The 18,085-nt window shown below is 36.0% G+C and overlaps 1 protein-coding gene across 1 annotated transcript in view; it reads left to right on the forward strand.

Annotated features, from left to right (window-relative positions):
* Positions 1 to 2,811: 2,811 nt before the first annotated feature.
* Positions 2,812 to 18,085, forward strand: part of VN2R555 (vomeronasal 2 receptor 555) — a 41,615-nt gene continuing 26,341 nt past the window's right edge. Inside the window, 2 exon segments of the mRNA NM_001102452.1 lie at positions 2,812 to 3,099; positions 12,420 to 13,223. Of these exon segments, the coding sequence (NP_001095922.1) occupies positions 3,064 to 3,099; positions 12,420 to 13,223 (840 nt within the window). The 5' untranslated portion in view covers positions 2,812 to 3,063.

Here is an 18,085-nt window from a genome sequence, read left to right on the forward strand (position 1 = left end):
TGAGTTAGGAGATTTGACTTTATTGGGAAGAGTGAGTGTGGCCAGGCTACAATCGTGACAAGTACCGAGAGATTTAGAAATTTCTTAATTGAATTCTTGTTTTGGAACTTGGAATTGAATTCCAAGTGTTTCTAGAAGTGTTCTGATTTTCTCTAGGTGATATGTGAGAGACTTGGAGTTCTTGTTTGTTTCTTTTTTCACTTTGTTTTTTTCTCTACTTTTTGCTGAACTGAAGGCATCCCAGAAAATTGGAAAAAATCTCAGAGTTGTGCTTTCCCTACATTTAACTCCCATAGTAGAAGCCCTGGTTTCAATAGCAGGAGCTCTGTGTGTGCCATTGCAAACTCCCATATCAGCCTCTTTAAGTCTGCACTGCAGAAATGGGATTCAGCCTAACACACCCCAATTCCTGGATGATTTTGTGATGGAGGATAAAAAGCAACCCAACAGTTGATTCTGTCCTCTCCTTGTGGGACAAAGACTACGTGATGGGTGGTCCTTTGATGGATGGTCATTCTGACTTCTTTGATATTTTCTTGTAAACAAATATATATCTTCTCTTTTCTTCCTTTTAAAATTCCTCTGGATTCCCTTCCTTTTCTTTATACTTTTCCTTACTCTTATAAATATTTAGTTCTCCTTTTGTTGAAAGGACAAAATTGATCATTATTTTAATCACTAGTTACTTTCTTGGTATATATGCTGCTTCTTGTTTTACTTTCTTTGATTCTTCAACAGCTAAGCAGAACTGGTTACTTGGCTTCCTGAGCAAAGAAGGTTCTACTTATACTTGGTGAAAGTTGAATGAAAAATCCTATTTGAACTCAAATGCTTTTTTTGCATTTTATTTTTACTCCCTCACACACACAGATATATTCATTCAGAGCTGGATGCCTGGAGGAGAGGGCAGAGCCTAGCTGGGCAGTGTGAGGTTGGGGAGAGGGGGGCAGTGTGAAAGGGGTTCAGTGAGGAACGACCCACCCCAGGAAAGCACTGAAGGGAGGAGATGGGGAAAAGGTGAAGGGGAAAGGTGGGCATCTCCACAAGGATCCCCATGCTATCCCTGGGGTACATAGGGGTGGTGAAGGCCCTCACCCAGAAAGTGCACCAAGCCCTGAGTGGCTGTGGTAGCTGTCCTAGGCACCTTTTCCTTCCCCCTCCCTCCCTAGCTATCTCTCAGAAGCTCAGCTTCCTTCTGTCTCTTCTTCTCTCCCTCTCTCATCCACGTCCTCTTTACTTCAGATTCACAGAGTGAACTGGGAGGATCAGGCTGAGACAAGGCAAAGTTTGGACAGCTGCTACTCTGAGGGCTATGGGTTTGGTGATGGCTGTGCTCCAGTCTAGCTCTCCCTCCCATTTCAGGTCTTTCTGTTGTCCTTTTACTCTCACTTCCCCACTCAACAGAGAGGAGAAAGTTTGACTGTGTGTGTGCATATGTGTCTCTATCTATGTATATATTAAATGGAACTTGAGGGCAATGGCTGCTCCCCTAGTTATCCCTGAAGACAACACACATCCCCCTCTAACTCTCAATCTTTCTCAGTCTTTCTCTTTGTCTCTGTCTGTCTGTCTGTCTGTCTGTGTCACACACACACACACACACACACACACAACTCCTTGCCTACATTCTCTCTCTCCTCTACTTCCCTGCCCCAGTTATCTAGGGACCCCATTTTCCATAACTTCACCCCCCTCCCCCGCCCTTTCCTGGCACTCATAGCTACAATTCACAGCCCAAATACCTTTTTAATCTCTCAGCAGTTTTGGAATTTTTTCTCCAGAATGCTGCTCCTTAGTGAGGGTAGGAGCTCTCCTTCTGTCCTTCCTGATTCTAATTCAATTGAAAATGAATGAAAAGGGAAAAATGGTCATAGGGTTTAAATTCTCAGAAATCTACCAAGTGATTTCTAGAGGCACATTTGAATATTCCGGGGATGCTTTCACAGTAACTGAGGTAGACAGGACTCTGTCATGTTCACATTCTGCCTCCATTAAAGTAGGCCTGAAGTGTTTGAGAGGTGGTAATAACTGGGGAAATAGTACTAGATTGGCTTTGTATTAGTTCTATGTTATTGGCTTGCTGTTTAAAGACCTGATCCTCAATTATAATCTTCTAAATGACTTTGCAGATTTTCTATTCTTCTCTGTCTCCATATGGGTAAGGAAGAGATAAGATATGAGGGAGACAGTGGAGATATCAGATAGGCTCTAAATAAGATCCTAGGGGTCCAAATGTGCAGTGCCTCCTGTTCCTATACCTGTGTGAACTTTCATATCATTTCTTCCCCCTTCGAATGACCTCTTCCCCAAATACCAAAATTATCCTCACATTTCCTGGGCCATAATGCCTTCTATGAATCCTTTCTTATTTCTAAAGGAAGATAGGGCCTCTCTCTTACTTAGCTTTCTTAGGTCTCAGTGTTATTATCTTTCACCCTATCCCCTGCCATCTTACATAATGTTTTTTGGTGTTTCTATTCTTTCTCTTTCATGATACCGTTGGCTTTATGGAGTTAAAGGCCATCCAGATCCTCTCTAAGATCTAGTACATACTGGATGCTCAATATTTGTTTCTGACTCAGGCAGAGATCCATAAGAAATGAAAACCAAAAGTCCTTATTATCTCAGGAATCACAAGAAGGGAAGAGTATAGAAGAAGGTGTAAGTGGGAAGCCATTTTTAATATAAATGAAATAAGTTGAATATCTCGTAGAGTCTTTTATTTTGACTCACATGGCAGAGGAATACTTCCTCCTGAAAAATATTCTTTTAGGCTTCTAAAATATTTTATGTTCTCACCCCCACAGATGGCTGCACAAAAATTATCAACAGGCTCTGACCTTAGTATTTGCTGTAGAGGAGATTAACAAGAATCCTAGTCTGTTGCCCAACATTTCCTTGGGATATCATCTCTATAACACCTACCACAGCGATGAGAAAACATTGGAGAGTTCCCTGAGATGGCTGTCTGGGAATGGCCAGTTTATTCCAAACTACAATTGCAGGGTGCAGGACAACTCTGTGGCTGTTGTTGGAGGAGACACATCAGCTCTTTCTGTCCAGATGGGGACCCTACTTGACCTCTACAAATTTCCACAGGTGAGGAATTTTGAGCCCAACATTCTGTCTATTAACAAAAATAGTAATGGTTATCATCGTCATTATCATAACCACTATTTATGAAGAGCTTTAGAATTTTAGAAGTATTTAACATATGCATTTCTTTTCATCCTCACAACAAGCCTATAGGCTAGATACTATTATTATAGTATATATTATATATTATTATTATAGGTAGATACTATTATTACTTTCATTTTGCAGAATGGGGTCCTGAAACATAAAAGTTAAAAGGCTTATCCAAGCTAATAAATTGTGGTGGCAGGATTTGACCTTAGTTCTTAACATCAGTTTAACACTAGTTACTGAACCTTGCAGCTAACTCAACCACAAGGGTAGGTGAACCTCTCCTGGAGCATCACTTAGATTCTGTGGGTTAGAAATAAAATTGGAATAATTTAGTTTTCATCCATGAAGGAATCTGAGACAAAATCTGAATCAAGTTGCTTTTTACACAGATGAAGTCACTAAAGATTGGAGATGTTAGTGCTTATACAGCATTACATTATTCACTGATGAATGAGTAGGTACTAGAACGTACATGTCTATACTTTCAGTTGAATAATAAATCAAATTTATATCACTCTGTTCTTCAACTTTCAAAGTCCATTCATCTTCACACTATGTTAAACTTTTTGTAACTTCACTATTTATCCCCTATAGCACTACAGATACACATTCAGCATTTGTGGACCTAGGAGGATTTGCCAGTGGTGCTTTGTGCTGAAACTAGCATTGGGATAACAGAGAATTCTGGTCATACACTTGGAAACCAGCCTGAAAAACTCCAATCTCAAAGGACCAGGATTAAGTCTGGGTTGGGATTTGGAAGACCAGAGTGAGATCCCTAAGGCAGGGCATCCATGCAACAAGATGCATCTTGCATCTTTTTGTCAGATGATTGAGTAGCATAAAACCCTAGATAGGGAAGAGGAAGACTGATTTTTCCATTCTGGGGTTCTTTTTCCATGATCCTGATGGGGAACAGCATGGCAGGAGAGGAAGAATTTGTCTGCTGCTACAAATGAGGACATTTCTTTATGCTGTGATGTTTGAGCACATGTTTAATCCTCTGATATCACAAAGTAGTAGTAGTGGTTACCAAGACCTGTTATCAGTCCTATTATGGAGTTAATGAACATTCTTTTTTAATGATGAAACCTGTGCTCTCATTGTAGCTTGGGGGTAAGGAGTATCAGAGAGTTGGGCAGAACCTCTGATGCCTCTTTGAGAATAGACATTACATTTCAGATTGGCCTGACTACCCTTAATGAAGTCTTTTCTGTAGAATGGAGGGTTACATATGAAATGTTATGTTAGTTATAGTCAAGAAAGCTTGATAGAATGTTACCATGTTTTCAAAATCCAGTGTTCTTCAGGTGCTTGAGAGCAGTAAAGGAGTACCACACCACTTAAATAGTTTTATCACACATTTTAAATGTCTTCAATTCTTTTTAAATTATATTTTGTTTCCTTAAATATTTCTCAATGCCTTTAAATGTTCCATCTTTTATAATGTAAGCTTCAAATTATCTTCAACCATTTCACCCATCCTTCACTCAGTGAGACATCATCCTTACACTTTATTCCATAAATGGGCACATTTGTTATACTAATAAATAGAAATATTGAAAGCTGAGACAAATTACTTTAAATTGTTTTAGTAAATGTAACAGTATCTTTTTATGCAAAGGAAGCCTTGAATTCATCTAAAAATCAGCAAACATTTACAAATACATCTTCTTGCTCTTTATTATATATGACTTTCCTGTATTTTTTTGTGATCTTTCTGTTCACCATTTCTTATGGCACAATAATATTCCATTACAATCATATATCACAACTTGTTTAGCTATTCCCAAATTGATGGGTATTACTTCATTTTCCAAATTTTTGCTAATCCCCAAAGAGCTGCTATAAGTATTTTTTGTATAAATAGTTCTTTTCCCCTATCCTGGATCCCTTTGGAATATAGACCTGGTAGTAGTGGGTTAAAGGGTAGACAATATTTGATGGGTTAAGCATGGCTCCAAATTGTTCTCCAGAATAATGCCATCAGTTCATAGCTCCAATAACAGTATATTAATGTCCCAGTCTTTCCACATCCTCTCCAATATTTATTATTTTACTTTTTTGTGTCATATTAACCTTTCTGATAGGTGTGAGGTGGTATTTCAGAGTTATTTTAATTTGTATTTTTCTAATTAATAGTGATTTGGAGAATTTTTCATATGACTAAAATATTTTTAATTTCTTCATCTAAGAATTGCCTTTTCATATCCTTTGACCATTTGACAACTGGAGAATGTTCGTATTCTTAAAAGTTCAACTCAGTTTTCTAGGTATTTGAGAAAAGATACCTTTGTCAGTGACAATTGCTGTAATTTCTCCTCTATTGTTTCCTTTCTAATCTTGATTGCATTGGTTCCGTTTTTGCAAAACTTTTAAAATTTTATGTAATCAAATTTATCTATTTTATATCTTTTGATATTCTTTATGCCTTGTTTGTACATAACTTTTTCCCTTCTCCATAGGCCTCATAGGTAATCTATTCTGTGCTTCCCTAAATTGTTCTTTCTAAATCATGTAAGTTTTGACTTTACCTTCATATATGTATGGTATGAGATATTAGTTTATGACTGGTTTTTCCTATACTTTCCAGTTCTCTCAGCAGTATTTAATCTAATAGTGAGCTCTTCTTCAAAAAGCTTGGATCTTTAGGCTTTTCAAACACTGGGTTATTACAGTAATTTACAATTGCATGTTGAATGCCTATTCTATTCTGTTGATCCACTACTCTATTTCTTAGCCAACCGCAGATGATTTTTATGGTTATTGCTTTATAATTCAGTTTGAAATTTGGCATAGATAGACTATCTTACTTCATATTATTTTTTTCATTAATTCCATTGACATTTTTGGCCTTTAGTTCTCCAAATAAATTTTATTGCTTTTTTCTAGCTCTTTGAAATAATTTTGATTAGTTTGATTAAGTTTGATTAATCTGAAACTGAATAGATATACTAATCTAGGTAGAATTGTCATTTTGTTATAGTTCCTCTACCTATCTCTGAGCAACTGATGTTTCCCCTCCCCCATTTGTTTAGATCTGACTTTATTTGTGTGAAAAGTGTTTTGTAGTTGTGTTCATAGAATTTCTTTTTTTTTTTAAACCCCTACCTTCCGTCTTGGAGTCAATACTGTGTATTGGTTCCAAGGCAGAAGAGTGGTAAGGGCTAGGCAATGGGGGTCAAGTGACTTGCCCAGGTTCACACAGCTGGGAAGTGTCTGAGGTCAGATTTGAACCTAGGACCTCCCATCTCTAGGCCTGGTTCTCAATCCACTGAGCTACCCAGCTGCCCCCTGTTCATAGAATTTCTAAGTTTTTCTTGGCAGCTAGACACTTAGATATTTTATATGTCCTACATTTATTTTAAGTAGGAATTCTCTTTCTATCTCTTATTGTTAGTAGAATAAAGAAATTCTGATGATTTATATGGATTTATTTTGTATCTAGCAGCTCTGATTAAGTTAATTGCTTTTATTAGTTTTTCAGCTGATTCTCGAGGATGTTCTAATATAATATCATATCACCTACAAAGAGTGATCACTTAATTTCCTCAATACCTATTCAAATTCCTTCACTTTCTTCTTCTCTAACTACTCTAGGTAGGCTCTCCAGGATAAAATTGAAAAGGAGTGGTGATAATGACCATCTTTGCCTTACTCCTACTTTTATTGAGAAGGCCTCTAGCTTACTTCTATTATGGATAATGTTTGCTGATGATTTTAGGTAGATGCTATTTGTCAATTTAAAGAAAGTTTCATTTATTTCAGAGTTCTCTAGTGTTTTGAAAGGAAAGTGTGTTGTATCTATTGAGATAATAACTATGTGATTTCCATTGGTTTTGTTACTGATATTATCAATTATGCTGATAGCTTTCCTAATATTAAGCCATCTGTACATTTCTGGTATAAAGCCTGTCTGGTCATAGTGTGCAATTCTTGTGATATATTGTTGTAATCTCCTAGCTAGTATTATATTTAAAATTTTTACACCCATATTCATCAGGGAGATTGATCTATAGTTTCTTTTTCCTGTTTTTTTTTTCTCTCTTCTTGGTTTTGATGCCAATACCATATTTGTGTCATAAAAGGAATTTGGGAGAAGTTCTTCTTCAGCCATTTTCTCCAATATTTTATATAATAAAACAATTAGTCTGTTAATTATTTGGTAGAATTCAGTTGGGAATCCATCTGGATCTGGTGCTGTTTCATAGGGAATTCTCTGAGGGCTTATTCAATTTCTTTCTTTTTTTTTTAGACATAGTTGGGCAATTATATATATATTTATAAAATATTATACAGGTAGGGATTTGTAGAGATATGTTAGTAGATAGAGAAATATAGATTGAAGATGAATATGTTAATTTATTTTGCTTAGATTGTTGAATTAATTATGATCTAATTGGACAAATTAATTTTTATTAATTGATCAAGAATTTACCATGATTATTTTTCATAATGGTAATTTAGTTTTCTTCTTTCCTTTTTTTAAATCAAATGAACAAATTCTTTAACTATTTTATTGAGCTTTTCATAAAAATTGTTCCTTGACTTATTAATTAGTTCCATTGTTTTCTAATTTTCAGATTTTAAAAATATCTCATTTGATTTTTCAGGATTTTTAACTTGCTCTTTTCCTAGTTTTTTTAGTTGCATGCCCAATTCATTGATTTATCTTGCCCTACTTTATTATATAAATTTATTATATTATATTATGATATGTTATATATAATAACATACTATATTATTATTTTAAGTTTCTCCTAAGCAATGCTTTGGATGTATCCCCCAAATTTTAATACATTGTCTTATTGTCATTCTTTTTAATGAAATTGTTAATTGTTCATGATTTGTTCTTTGTCACACTTATTCTTAAGGTTATTTAGTTTTGTAAATCTTGAAATCTCTCAGACTTGTGAATGTTAAAAATTTCCCCATTGGGGAATTCTTAATTGGAACAAATTCCCTACTGAGAAACATTCCCCATTTTGATGTGAGAACTCGCCAGGATCAGAAATGGGAGGATCTCTACTCCACCCATACTTAAGACTGCTTTAGGGGAGAAAACTCCTTGCTAAACAATGAAAGTACTTGGACCCATGCTTATGATGAGGCAGGGAGTTCTTTGAGCCAGGCCTGTTTTTAGAATTGATACAATGGGATGCTAGGTACCTAAAAGGGTTGGGCAAATTTTCTCTTGAGGAGATTAGTTGACTCAGCTGTGTTTTCTCTCGTTCAGACTTACTGAGGAGATTGGTGGACACAGCAGCATTTTTTCTGATTCAGACTTACTGAGGAGATTGGTTGACTTAGTAGGAATTTAGATGGGCAGTCCTTTGGAAAGCGTCTACAGTGATTGGTAGACGTAGGGACTTAGTGGAGGTGACATGGGAGAAAAACCCCTATATAAGAAAAAGCAGAATCTCTTGAGGGAGATCCTTTTGGATATATATCCTTTTGGAGGAATTCCTTTTGGAGGATCTCTGATGAGGATCGTTTGGGAAGAATCTCTTGAGAGAGGCTCTGGAGAAGGGAAGCTCTTGGAGGACAATCTCTAAGGAGGTCTCGCTGGAGTTCCTCTAAGGGGACTCTGTCCCTCTGGAGGCTCTGGAGAGAGGCCTTTTGGAACAGTCTCTGGCTGGAAGGCTCTCTGGTGAAGTCCGCTGAGATGGAGCTGGCCTGGAGTCACTAGAATCCTTGTTTAGGCAGACCTTGTGGTGAGTGTTAAAAGACTGACTGACTGATTCTCTCTCTTAAGACTCAGGCCTAGGCCATATTGGCTTTAGGCCCTTCATAATTATTCCTTTCCTACTCTTTCTCTCTTTCTCTAATTCCTCATTATATTATTAATTAAAAATCTCTATAAAACCCAGTTGACTTGGGTATTTGAATAATTGGGAATATTTCCCTGGTGACCACCTTATATTTGATTTAAAAACCAAGACACTGTAGTGAAACATATTTTCTGCGGTCAAATTTACTCACCCTCTCTTATATCTATCACAATTTATATCTTCCACCATTTTAACTCACTACAGTTTAAGACCTCAACCATTTTAATGTTATAATTAAATTTGTTTCCAACTAATTTTAGTCTTTTTCCTGCATGTTTCTACATTGTTGAGCAAATTATTTTAGCATGCTGATCTGAAAAGAGGTGTTTTGGCAAATACATATGTAGAGAATAATGTTTGACCTGTTAGGAATAAAAAGGGGCTTGGACAGAGTTATAAGCATTTATTAATAAAATGAGAAAGTGAGAGAGAAGAGATATAGATATATTTTCCTTCTGGAAAGATAAACCTGAGTAGGGTCAATTCTCCATTTGGCTGACTAAGTAACAGCTATCTCCTACCTCAACATCAGCTCATCTGTCTTATCTCTTGGGGGAGGGAGAGATAGAGATAGATAGATAGATAGAGACAGACAGACAGAGAGACAGAGAGAGAGACAGAGAGACAGAGAGAGGCGAGCAGTATGGCAGTATGTTCCCATCTGGGTTTTTCATACCTTCTCACTTTTATACATCATGCCTGTGGGTCCACTGTTGGCCCTTCCTCTTTCACTAAGGAAGTCCAGGGGATATTAGCTCTGAAGCATTGTCACCCACCTTAACCTTAATTGTTAGTGTTCCCAAAGACTCCAAGGGATACCAGAGCTTAGATTCTGTCCTCATGATCAAGGCCCTCTAAATAACTTCTTTCACATAGACCTTAGAAAAGGCAGTATGTGCTGGTGGAGTTGTGAATTGATCCAACCATTCTGGAGGGCATTTAGAACTATGCCCAAAGGGCTTGAAAAGATTGACTGCCCTTTGATCCAGCCATAGCACTGCTGGGTTTGTCCCCCAAAGAGACAATAAGGAAAATACCTGTACAAATATATTTATAGTTGCACTCTTTATAGTGGCAAAAAATTGGAAAATGAAGGAGGGGGGTCCATCGTTTGAGGAATGACAGAATAAATTGTGATATCTGATGTGGATGAAATACTATTGTGCTGAAAGGAATAATGAACAGGAGGAATTCCATGTGAACTAGAAAGACCTCCAGGAACTGATGCAGATGAAAAGAGCAGAACCCAGAGAACATTGTACACAGAGACTATGATACATTATAGCATGATCCAAAATAACCGACTTTGCTATTGACTAGCAGGAATGCAATGATCCAGGACAATTCGGAGGAATTTATGAGAAAGAATGCTATCCACATTGAGAGAAGGAACTTTGGAAGCAGAAATGCAGAAGAAAAACATATGATTATCACATGGTTCAATTGGGATATGATTGGGGATGTTGTCTTTAAATGATCACTCTATTGAAAATATTAATAATATGGAAATAGGTTTTGAACAATGATACATGTATAACCCAGTGGAATTGCTTGTCAGCTCTGGGAGGGAGGAGGGAACAGGAGAGCAAAAGAACATGAATCAGGGACCAGGGAAAAATATTCTAAATTAATTAATTAATTAAAAAAAGAAAAGGCAATGTGCATATTTACCAATATCTTGATTGTGGAAAATGTGTTACCAATTTGTTTGAAATAACATCTCAAATAATATTATGGGCTAATTTCAAAGGAACTAACATCTGCAACTTCTGACAGATTTTTTTCCACCTCTAACTCAGGATATATTAATCAAATCTATACTCCCATTCATGGAGACATGATAAACAATTACTTTATGTCACCACTCATCATCTCAATGTCTTCCCAAGACAAAGTATTCCTTCCTAGGTAATATATGTTATCATCTCCTGCATTAATATAAACTATTGGAAGGAGGATCTATTTTATCTTTTGTATTAGTGTTCTCAAACTTAGCAAATGTCTGGAACAGAGTATATAATACATATATTTCCACCCATATATTCACTCATTCTTTCACTCATCGTGGGTCAACTTTAGAATCCAAAAAATCTAATGCAATCTTGGATTGCATTAAGAAAGGGTAGCTTCCAGGAAAAAATAGTGATTTCCTCTGTGCCCTATCTTCAAAACTCATTTTGAATATTGGGATTTGTTTGGGGACCCCCACTTTAAGAAGGCCATTGATAAAATAGAGAGTGTCCATAAGGGGATAAGACATTTAGGTTGTGGTATCTTAAGTATAATGAAGATTTGTTGAATGAACTTAAGAAGAAACAATGAGATAGAGGCAGATGTTCAAAAGGACAATAATGACTATTTCCCAATATTTGAAAGTCTATGATGTGTAGGAGAGATTATATTTTATTCATAGAGACTGGTAAAGTAGGACCAGTATCAATTGTTGGAAATTAAGAAAACACATAAATTTATATTAGATGAAAGGAGGATATATTCTTTCCAAAAATATAACTATTATAATTACACATAAAGAATAGGCTATATTTATGCCTAGTAAAATCGTATTCATTGGAAGTCTTCAGTCATAGACTGGATCTTCACAACTAAGCTACATTTTAATGGGAATTCCTTTTGGGTCTAGGCTCATTTAGATTCCACTAATCTCATTTATCACTTTCAGAGTCCTGTTTTCAAACAACCAAGAGTTCATACTCCAGTTTCATTGAGAAATAATTAGATATTCTTATTTGAAATACAAATTTAAATCTACTTCAAATATGTACTGGTGAAATATATTTTTCCCAAAGTTAAAAAATAACAGAATCTCATTCTTGTTTTTTTCTATATTTAAAAATACTTTTGTTGCATACTACATAATAAATAAACAAAGATATAAAACTGTATCCTGGTTCCTTTGGAAATCATACCAATGATACACTGGCTAGTACAGAAATAAAAAAATAATCTTATAACTCTGTATTTACTGAAAAATTTTCTTCTTCAGGGCTAAGAGAGGGGAATCAATGCAGAGATTTTTTTCAGACATTAAAATATCACCTATAATAAACTGTGCACAGAAGTCTACATAGAGTTTCCTATCTCCAAAGTAAACCTGATAATTGCATTTTGCTTCAGTTCTCTCAAAATTGTTATTTAGTTTGATTCTCCATTTCTATATTTGGAGTTTTCATCACAAAGATACTTGAATAGTTTGTCCTTTCTTTCTTGAACTCAATTTACAGGTAAGAAAACTAAGGGAAACATAGTTAAGTGACTTTCCCAGAGTCACATAGCAATTAAGATCTGAGACCATATTTCAACTTAGGCAGATGAGTCTTCCTCACTCATTACTCACTCATTACCAAGAGTCAAACTGATCCATGTTTCTTTCTCATCCAGATCAGCTATGGACCATTTGATTCCATTCTTAGTGACAAGGTCCAGTTTCCTTACATCTACCAGATGGCCCCCAAAGACTCTTCTCTTCACCAAGGTGTTGTTCGCTTAATTGTATATTTTGAATGGAATTGGATAGGACTCATTGTCTCAAATGATATGAGAGGAGAGAAATTCTCCTGGGAAATGAAAGAGGAAATGGTAAAGAATGGTGTTTGCTTGTCCTTCACAGAGAAGATTCCTGTCAGTGAGAGAAGACATATGGAATCATATGAGAACTTCATGCCCAGGATCTTAGCATCATCAAGCAAAGTAATTGTCATTCATGGGGACACAGATTCATTGATGATTCTGAGATACTCACAATTTCATTTTTTCGTGATTGAAAAGGTATGGATTGCCACATCTCACTGGGACATTACAATGAGACCACTCCATATTAATGGTTATATTTTCAAAGGGGCTCTCACATTTTCATACTTGACAAATGAAATTCCTGGGCTTAAGACTTTCCTTAAGGCAGTTACACCTTTTAAATACCCAGATAATATTTTACTTAGGGGATTCTGGCTCTCAGCGTTTAGGTGCTCAGATCAACCAAAAAACCCAGAGCAAGAGATATGTTCACCAAATGCTTCGTTAGCGATTTTGCCTTTGTGTTCTTTTGATATGACCATATCTGGCTTGAGTTACACCATCTACAATACTGTCTATGCTGTGGCTTGGGCTCTCCATGAAATGTTTGTGAGAAAATCAGAGAAAAGGACAATAGAAGACGAAGAACATTTAATACCTTCTCCATGGCAGGTAATAGTGAATGGGTGGCAACATTTTTGCTGTGGTATAGAGAATTTATTTGGGGTTATAAATGGGACAAGCTGGAAATGAAGTTTCTTTAACCCCCAGATTCTGTGATTATAAGTTCCTTAAAGCTTGCATTCTTCATTTCTAATACTTGTTGATGCACATTTGAAGGTTATAGTTTCTGTTACTTTCACAGGGTGTTAGAATTAGAAAAGATCTCACGTACCATCTGAAAATCATACATGTGTCTGTGCAGGTGTCCTTTTGGAACAACTTTGGCACTATGCTTTTTAGTCATGGGATAACCTATAATTTAAATGGAATCTTATTCCATTTTTAAAACAGCTGTAATTGTTGGAAAAAAGTATTCATAATTTGTCAAGGTGAAGGAGGCTAGGCTTTAAAGTGTCTTACACTCACTGACAATAAAGCCAATGACTGGTTCCCACAACTTATTTATCTGCTAGTGAGTAATTTCCCCAATAATTTTTACTCTGAAACCATTCTAAAGCAGTACCTCCTCATAAATGATTTATGATGCACACTTTCTCATTAATCAATCAATTAGTTCTGAACCTAATCCCTCTTTATAAATAAACTGGAGACACTTCTTTTCTAAAAGGATTTTAATGATCTCTTTCATTCATTCCTGGAATAATAGGCTAAGGCAAACACAAATTCCCATGAACATATAATTTTATTAAGATTGTAACAAATTATACAAAGGAATATTTTAATAATATACCTGTGGTGATCAAGATTCTGGATAAAATCATCTCTAGTCATTAATAGAAACTGTTAATTTTTTTTTCCATCATTATGGAAAGAAATTCTTTCACCAGTCAACTCTTTCTAGATATCAAAGTTCCTCAAAATTCTACTCAAGCTATCTCCACAGATTCATGTAAACTTAGTTCTCTTAAAATGCTTTTTAGAATTTTTCATGATGGTTACAGTTGTTCAGTCTTCCAGTAAATAAATTCTCTCAGTTCTTTCCATGCTTTGAACAGTCTTACCATGAAAGTTTACTTTTTTCATATGGATGCTAAAGTGATTGTTTCTATGACTCTATTCCCTTTTCAATTACAGTAGTAGCATCCTTAGTCTCTGTGGGAAGAAAAGATAATCTAGTGCTCTAATTTTATAAAAGCAAAGCTAGAGCCTCTTTCATAAATTCATTTTATTCTTCAAACTATCTTTCTGTATAACAAGGGATATTCCTACAATGGCCAGTTGTAGGCTTGTTACCAATACTTTTCACAATTGAACATTTAACCTACTGTATTCTCTGATCTGGTCTACTTGATGTTAGCCATTTTGGTGACCATCTACAATCATGGGCTTGACATATTTTCCACAGAATTTGTTCATTTACTCCATCAGATATAGCTCTGTTTCACCTCACAAGTTCTGAATTTACTGATTTGTCCACCAACTTCAGCACCCCTAAAACAGAGCCTATAGGCATATACCATGGTACCCAGTAGTAAGTTCTCTTTAATTTTCAGAACTTCTTCCATATTATGTCTTTTGAGCCAAATAGACCCAACACAATAATTCTTTCAGATGACATGCATTCAGACTTTGGAAGACCACTACTTAATATTTTCCTTATGTTAAATTTATGGTTGGACTGAATACTATTTTAGTTGGTTGCCAGGGATTTAATTACTTAATTCCAAATGAATTATTAAAGTCAGAATGGAATTTATGTTGGTTTATTTTACAATAAAGAAAGATGATATTAGGGAAGAGAGAAAGAGAAGAGAAAGAGAGAGATAGATGCTCCAGCCTCCTCTGAGACAGGCAGGAGTTCAGAGGCCCCAGCCAAGGGAAAAGAATCTCAAGATGATGGGCCTCTCCAGAGGCTGGTGCCTCCAGAAAGGCCAAGGGAAAAAGAGTCAGTCTTTACACTCACCAAGTGTCAGTTCAAAGGAACAGGGTCATCAGGAAAAACAGGTCCAGTCAACACTCTTTTAAATGAAGAATTATTCTCCACTGCAGTAGAACTGCCAGTAGACTTCCAGCAGAAGTGGAAGTCCAAGTTGAACTTCCAGAAGCACTGAACTTCAGGCCCTTGTCACTCTCTTTTAAAGACCTTTCTTCTTGTTCCACTTCCCTTAATCTTTGTGTCTACCAATCATAGCCAATGGTCAGCTCTAGGACTGCCCAGAAGGCAGTCATTTGATTCTGTTTCATCACCCCCTTTTTTACTTGTGGGTCACAGATGTCCCACTCAGTGTGTGAGGTGGATGTTCTTACCTTTTTTGATTAAAAATCTAAAAATAGAACTCTACACTCAACTTTAAGTACCATGTTTACCCTTTGGGGATAAAATCCAAAAATAGACAGGGGATTACAATTTAATCTTCACAATCAAGGAAGAGCTATGAACCTTCATTGTTACAATAAGGGGAGAGCCAAATCCAATCCTCACACTTAACTCTCTCTTGTATGGTAAAATTACCTTTATTTCTGGTTTTCTGTCATACTAACTCTATACTAGCAGTTTTCTTCCTTATCCGTTTTCTTCATTTCAGAGCCTTGTTCACCGAATATCCAGGTAGCAAGCAAATACATTTTTAGTAACCCTCATTTAGGTTCACTTCATTGGTGATGGTGTCCCTTCACATTTTTGCAATTAAGATGTGATCTAGAAAGGCAGTGGTTTTAAAATAATGTTAGATTAGATCTTCCAATCAGGAATACTTGGGTTCAGATCTGCTGCCTGAAAATACTATATGACATAGGCAACTCACTCAGACTTTACATGACCCATGTTATCCTAAAAGGATAGAATTTGGTAATGTATATGGCAGATGCTGATCTGAATGAATAGAATGAGTTACCTCATGAGTGAGCTCCTCAATCTGATGAAATTAGGAACATATAAACCAGTGTAATCTAGAAATCCTCATTTTCTCTGATATAATCTTCTGAACTTTTTCTGAACTTTTTTAAACTTTAAATTTCATTTTTATTGTCACGCAAATCATTTCCATATTGCTCACTTTGTAAGAGCACAGTCATATATAAACAGCCCTCCTACCCTGAACAAAACAGAAATATACAGATGTGAAAGATGGCTACAATAATTCTTCTCTGGAGGTAGATGGCATTTCCAGTCATAAACCTTTTGGGATTATCCCAGATCATTGCACTGCTGAAAGTAGTCATGTTTTCACAGATAATCATTGTATACAATATTGCTGATACCATGTACAATATTCTCCCAGTTCTGCTTATTTCATTCTACATTAGTTTCTGCAGATATTTCCAGCTTTTTCTGAAATTATCATGCTAAATGATACATTTCTTATAGCACAATTGTATTCCATCACCATTATGTACCACGATTTCTTCAGCGAGGCGCCTACTGATGATAATTCCCTCAGTTTCCAATTCTTTGCCTCTACAAAAAGAATGGCTATAATTATTTTTGTAGATGTAGGTTTTCCCTCCTTTTTAAAATCTCTTTGCAATTCAAACCCAGTTGTGGTATTGCAGGATCAAAGGATATGCACAGTTTTAAAGCCCTTTCAGTATAATTCCAAATTATCCTCCACAATGGTTGAATCAGTTCACAACTCCACCAACAATGCATTAGTGGCCCAATTTTGTCACATCCTCCCACATTTCACCACTTTCCTTTACTGCTATATTGACCAATCCAATAGCTATGAAATGGTGTCTCAGCATTGTTTTAATTTTCATTTCTCTAATCAAGAGCTATTTAGAATATTTTTCACATGATTATTGATAGCCTTTGTGAAGACTGTATTTGGCTCTCCCCTGATTGTAATAATGAAGGTACTTAGCTCTTCCTTGATAGTGAAGATAAAATTATAATTCCCTGTCTATTTTTAGATTTTAATCCTCAAAGTGTTAACTCAGTATTTAAAGTAGATCTACCCATATTATCTACAAAAAGATGTTGACTGACCAAAAAGGTGATAACTAACCACAAAAATGGTGTAAAATAGCTACAAAAGGGGTGACATCCATTTCATACATTGAGCGGGCAGTCCTGGAGAGAAGCCTCTGCTGTGATTGGTAGACATTAAAATTTAGGGGAGGTGACACAAGAGAAAAAGGTCTTTAAATAGAGGAAACAGAGGCACACAAAAAAAACTGAAAGATAATTCGGTCACTCGGAGTTGGACTGTAATCAAGATCAGTCACTTGGGCTTGGAATGAATAAAAGTTACTCAGAGGAGAGACTGGTAGAAAGACACTTGAGGAGAGACTGGAAGACAGAACCTTAGACTTGGAATGAAGACACTTGACTGTAAAACTGGACCCCTGAAGAAGTTCATGCAGGAGACCTCAGACTGCTTTCCTTTTAGACAGTCATCATGGTGAGTTAAAGGCTGACTTAGTTTCCTTGCCTTTCTGGAGATGTGAACCTTCAAGAAAGACCCATCATCTTGAGACTCCCTTGACTGGGGCTTAGAATTTCTACCTGTCTCAGAGGAAGCCAGAACTTTCTTCCTCTCTCCTCCCCTTTTCTCTCTTCCTTAATATGTTTCCTCTATTGTAAAAATAAATTACCACAAATTCCATTTTATTTTAGTAATTCATTTTGGGATTTAGAAATTGAATCCCTGGGGATGACCAGTTAAATATTCAGCCCAACCATAACAATTTAACACCTTGCTTTCTTCATCAGAAAATTGCTTGTGCAATGTCCTTTGAACATTTGTCAATTGAGGAATGTTTGTATTCTTATAAATTTGACTTAGTTCTCCATAAATTTGAGAAATTAGACATTTTTCAGAGAAATTTGTTATAATCCCCCCTTTTGTTGTGTCCCTTCTAATCTTGGTTACATTAAATTTGTACAAAAGTTTTTTAATTTAGTCAAA

Source organism: Monodelphis domestica, chromosome 3, assembly GCF_027887165.1.
Source record: "Monodelphis domestica isolate mMonDom1 chromosome 3, mMonDom1.pri, whole genome shotgun sequence".
Lineage (NCBI taxonomy): Eukaryota > Metazoa > Chordata > Mammalia > Didelphimorphia > Didelphidae > Monodelphis > Monodelphis domestica.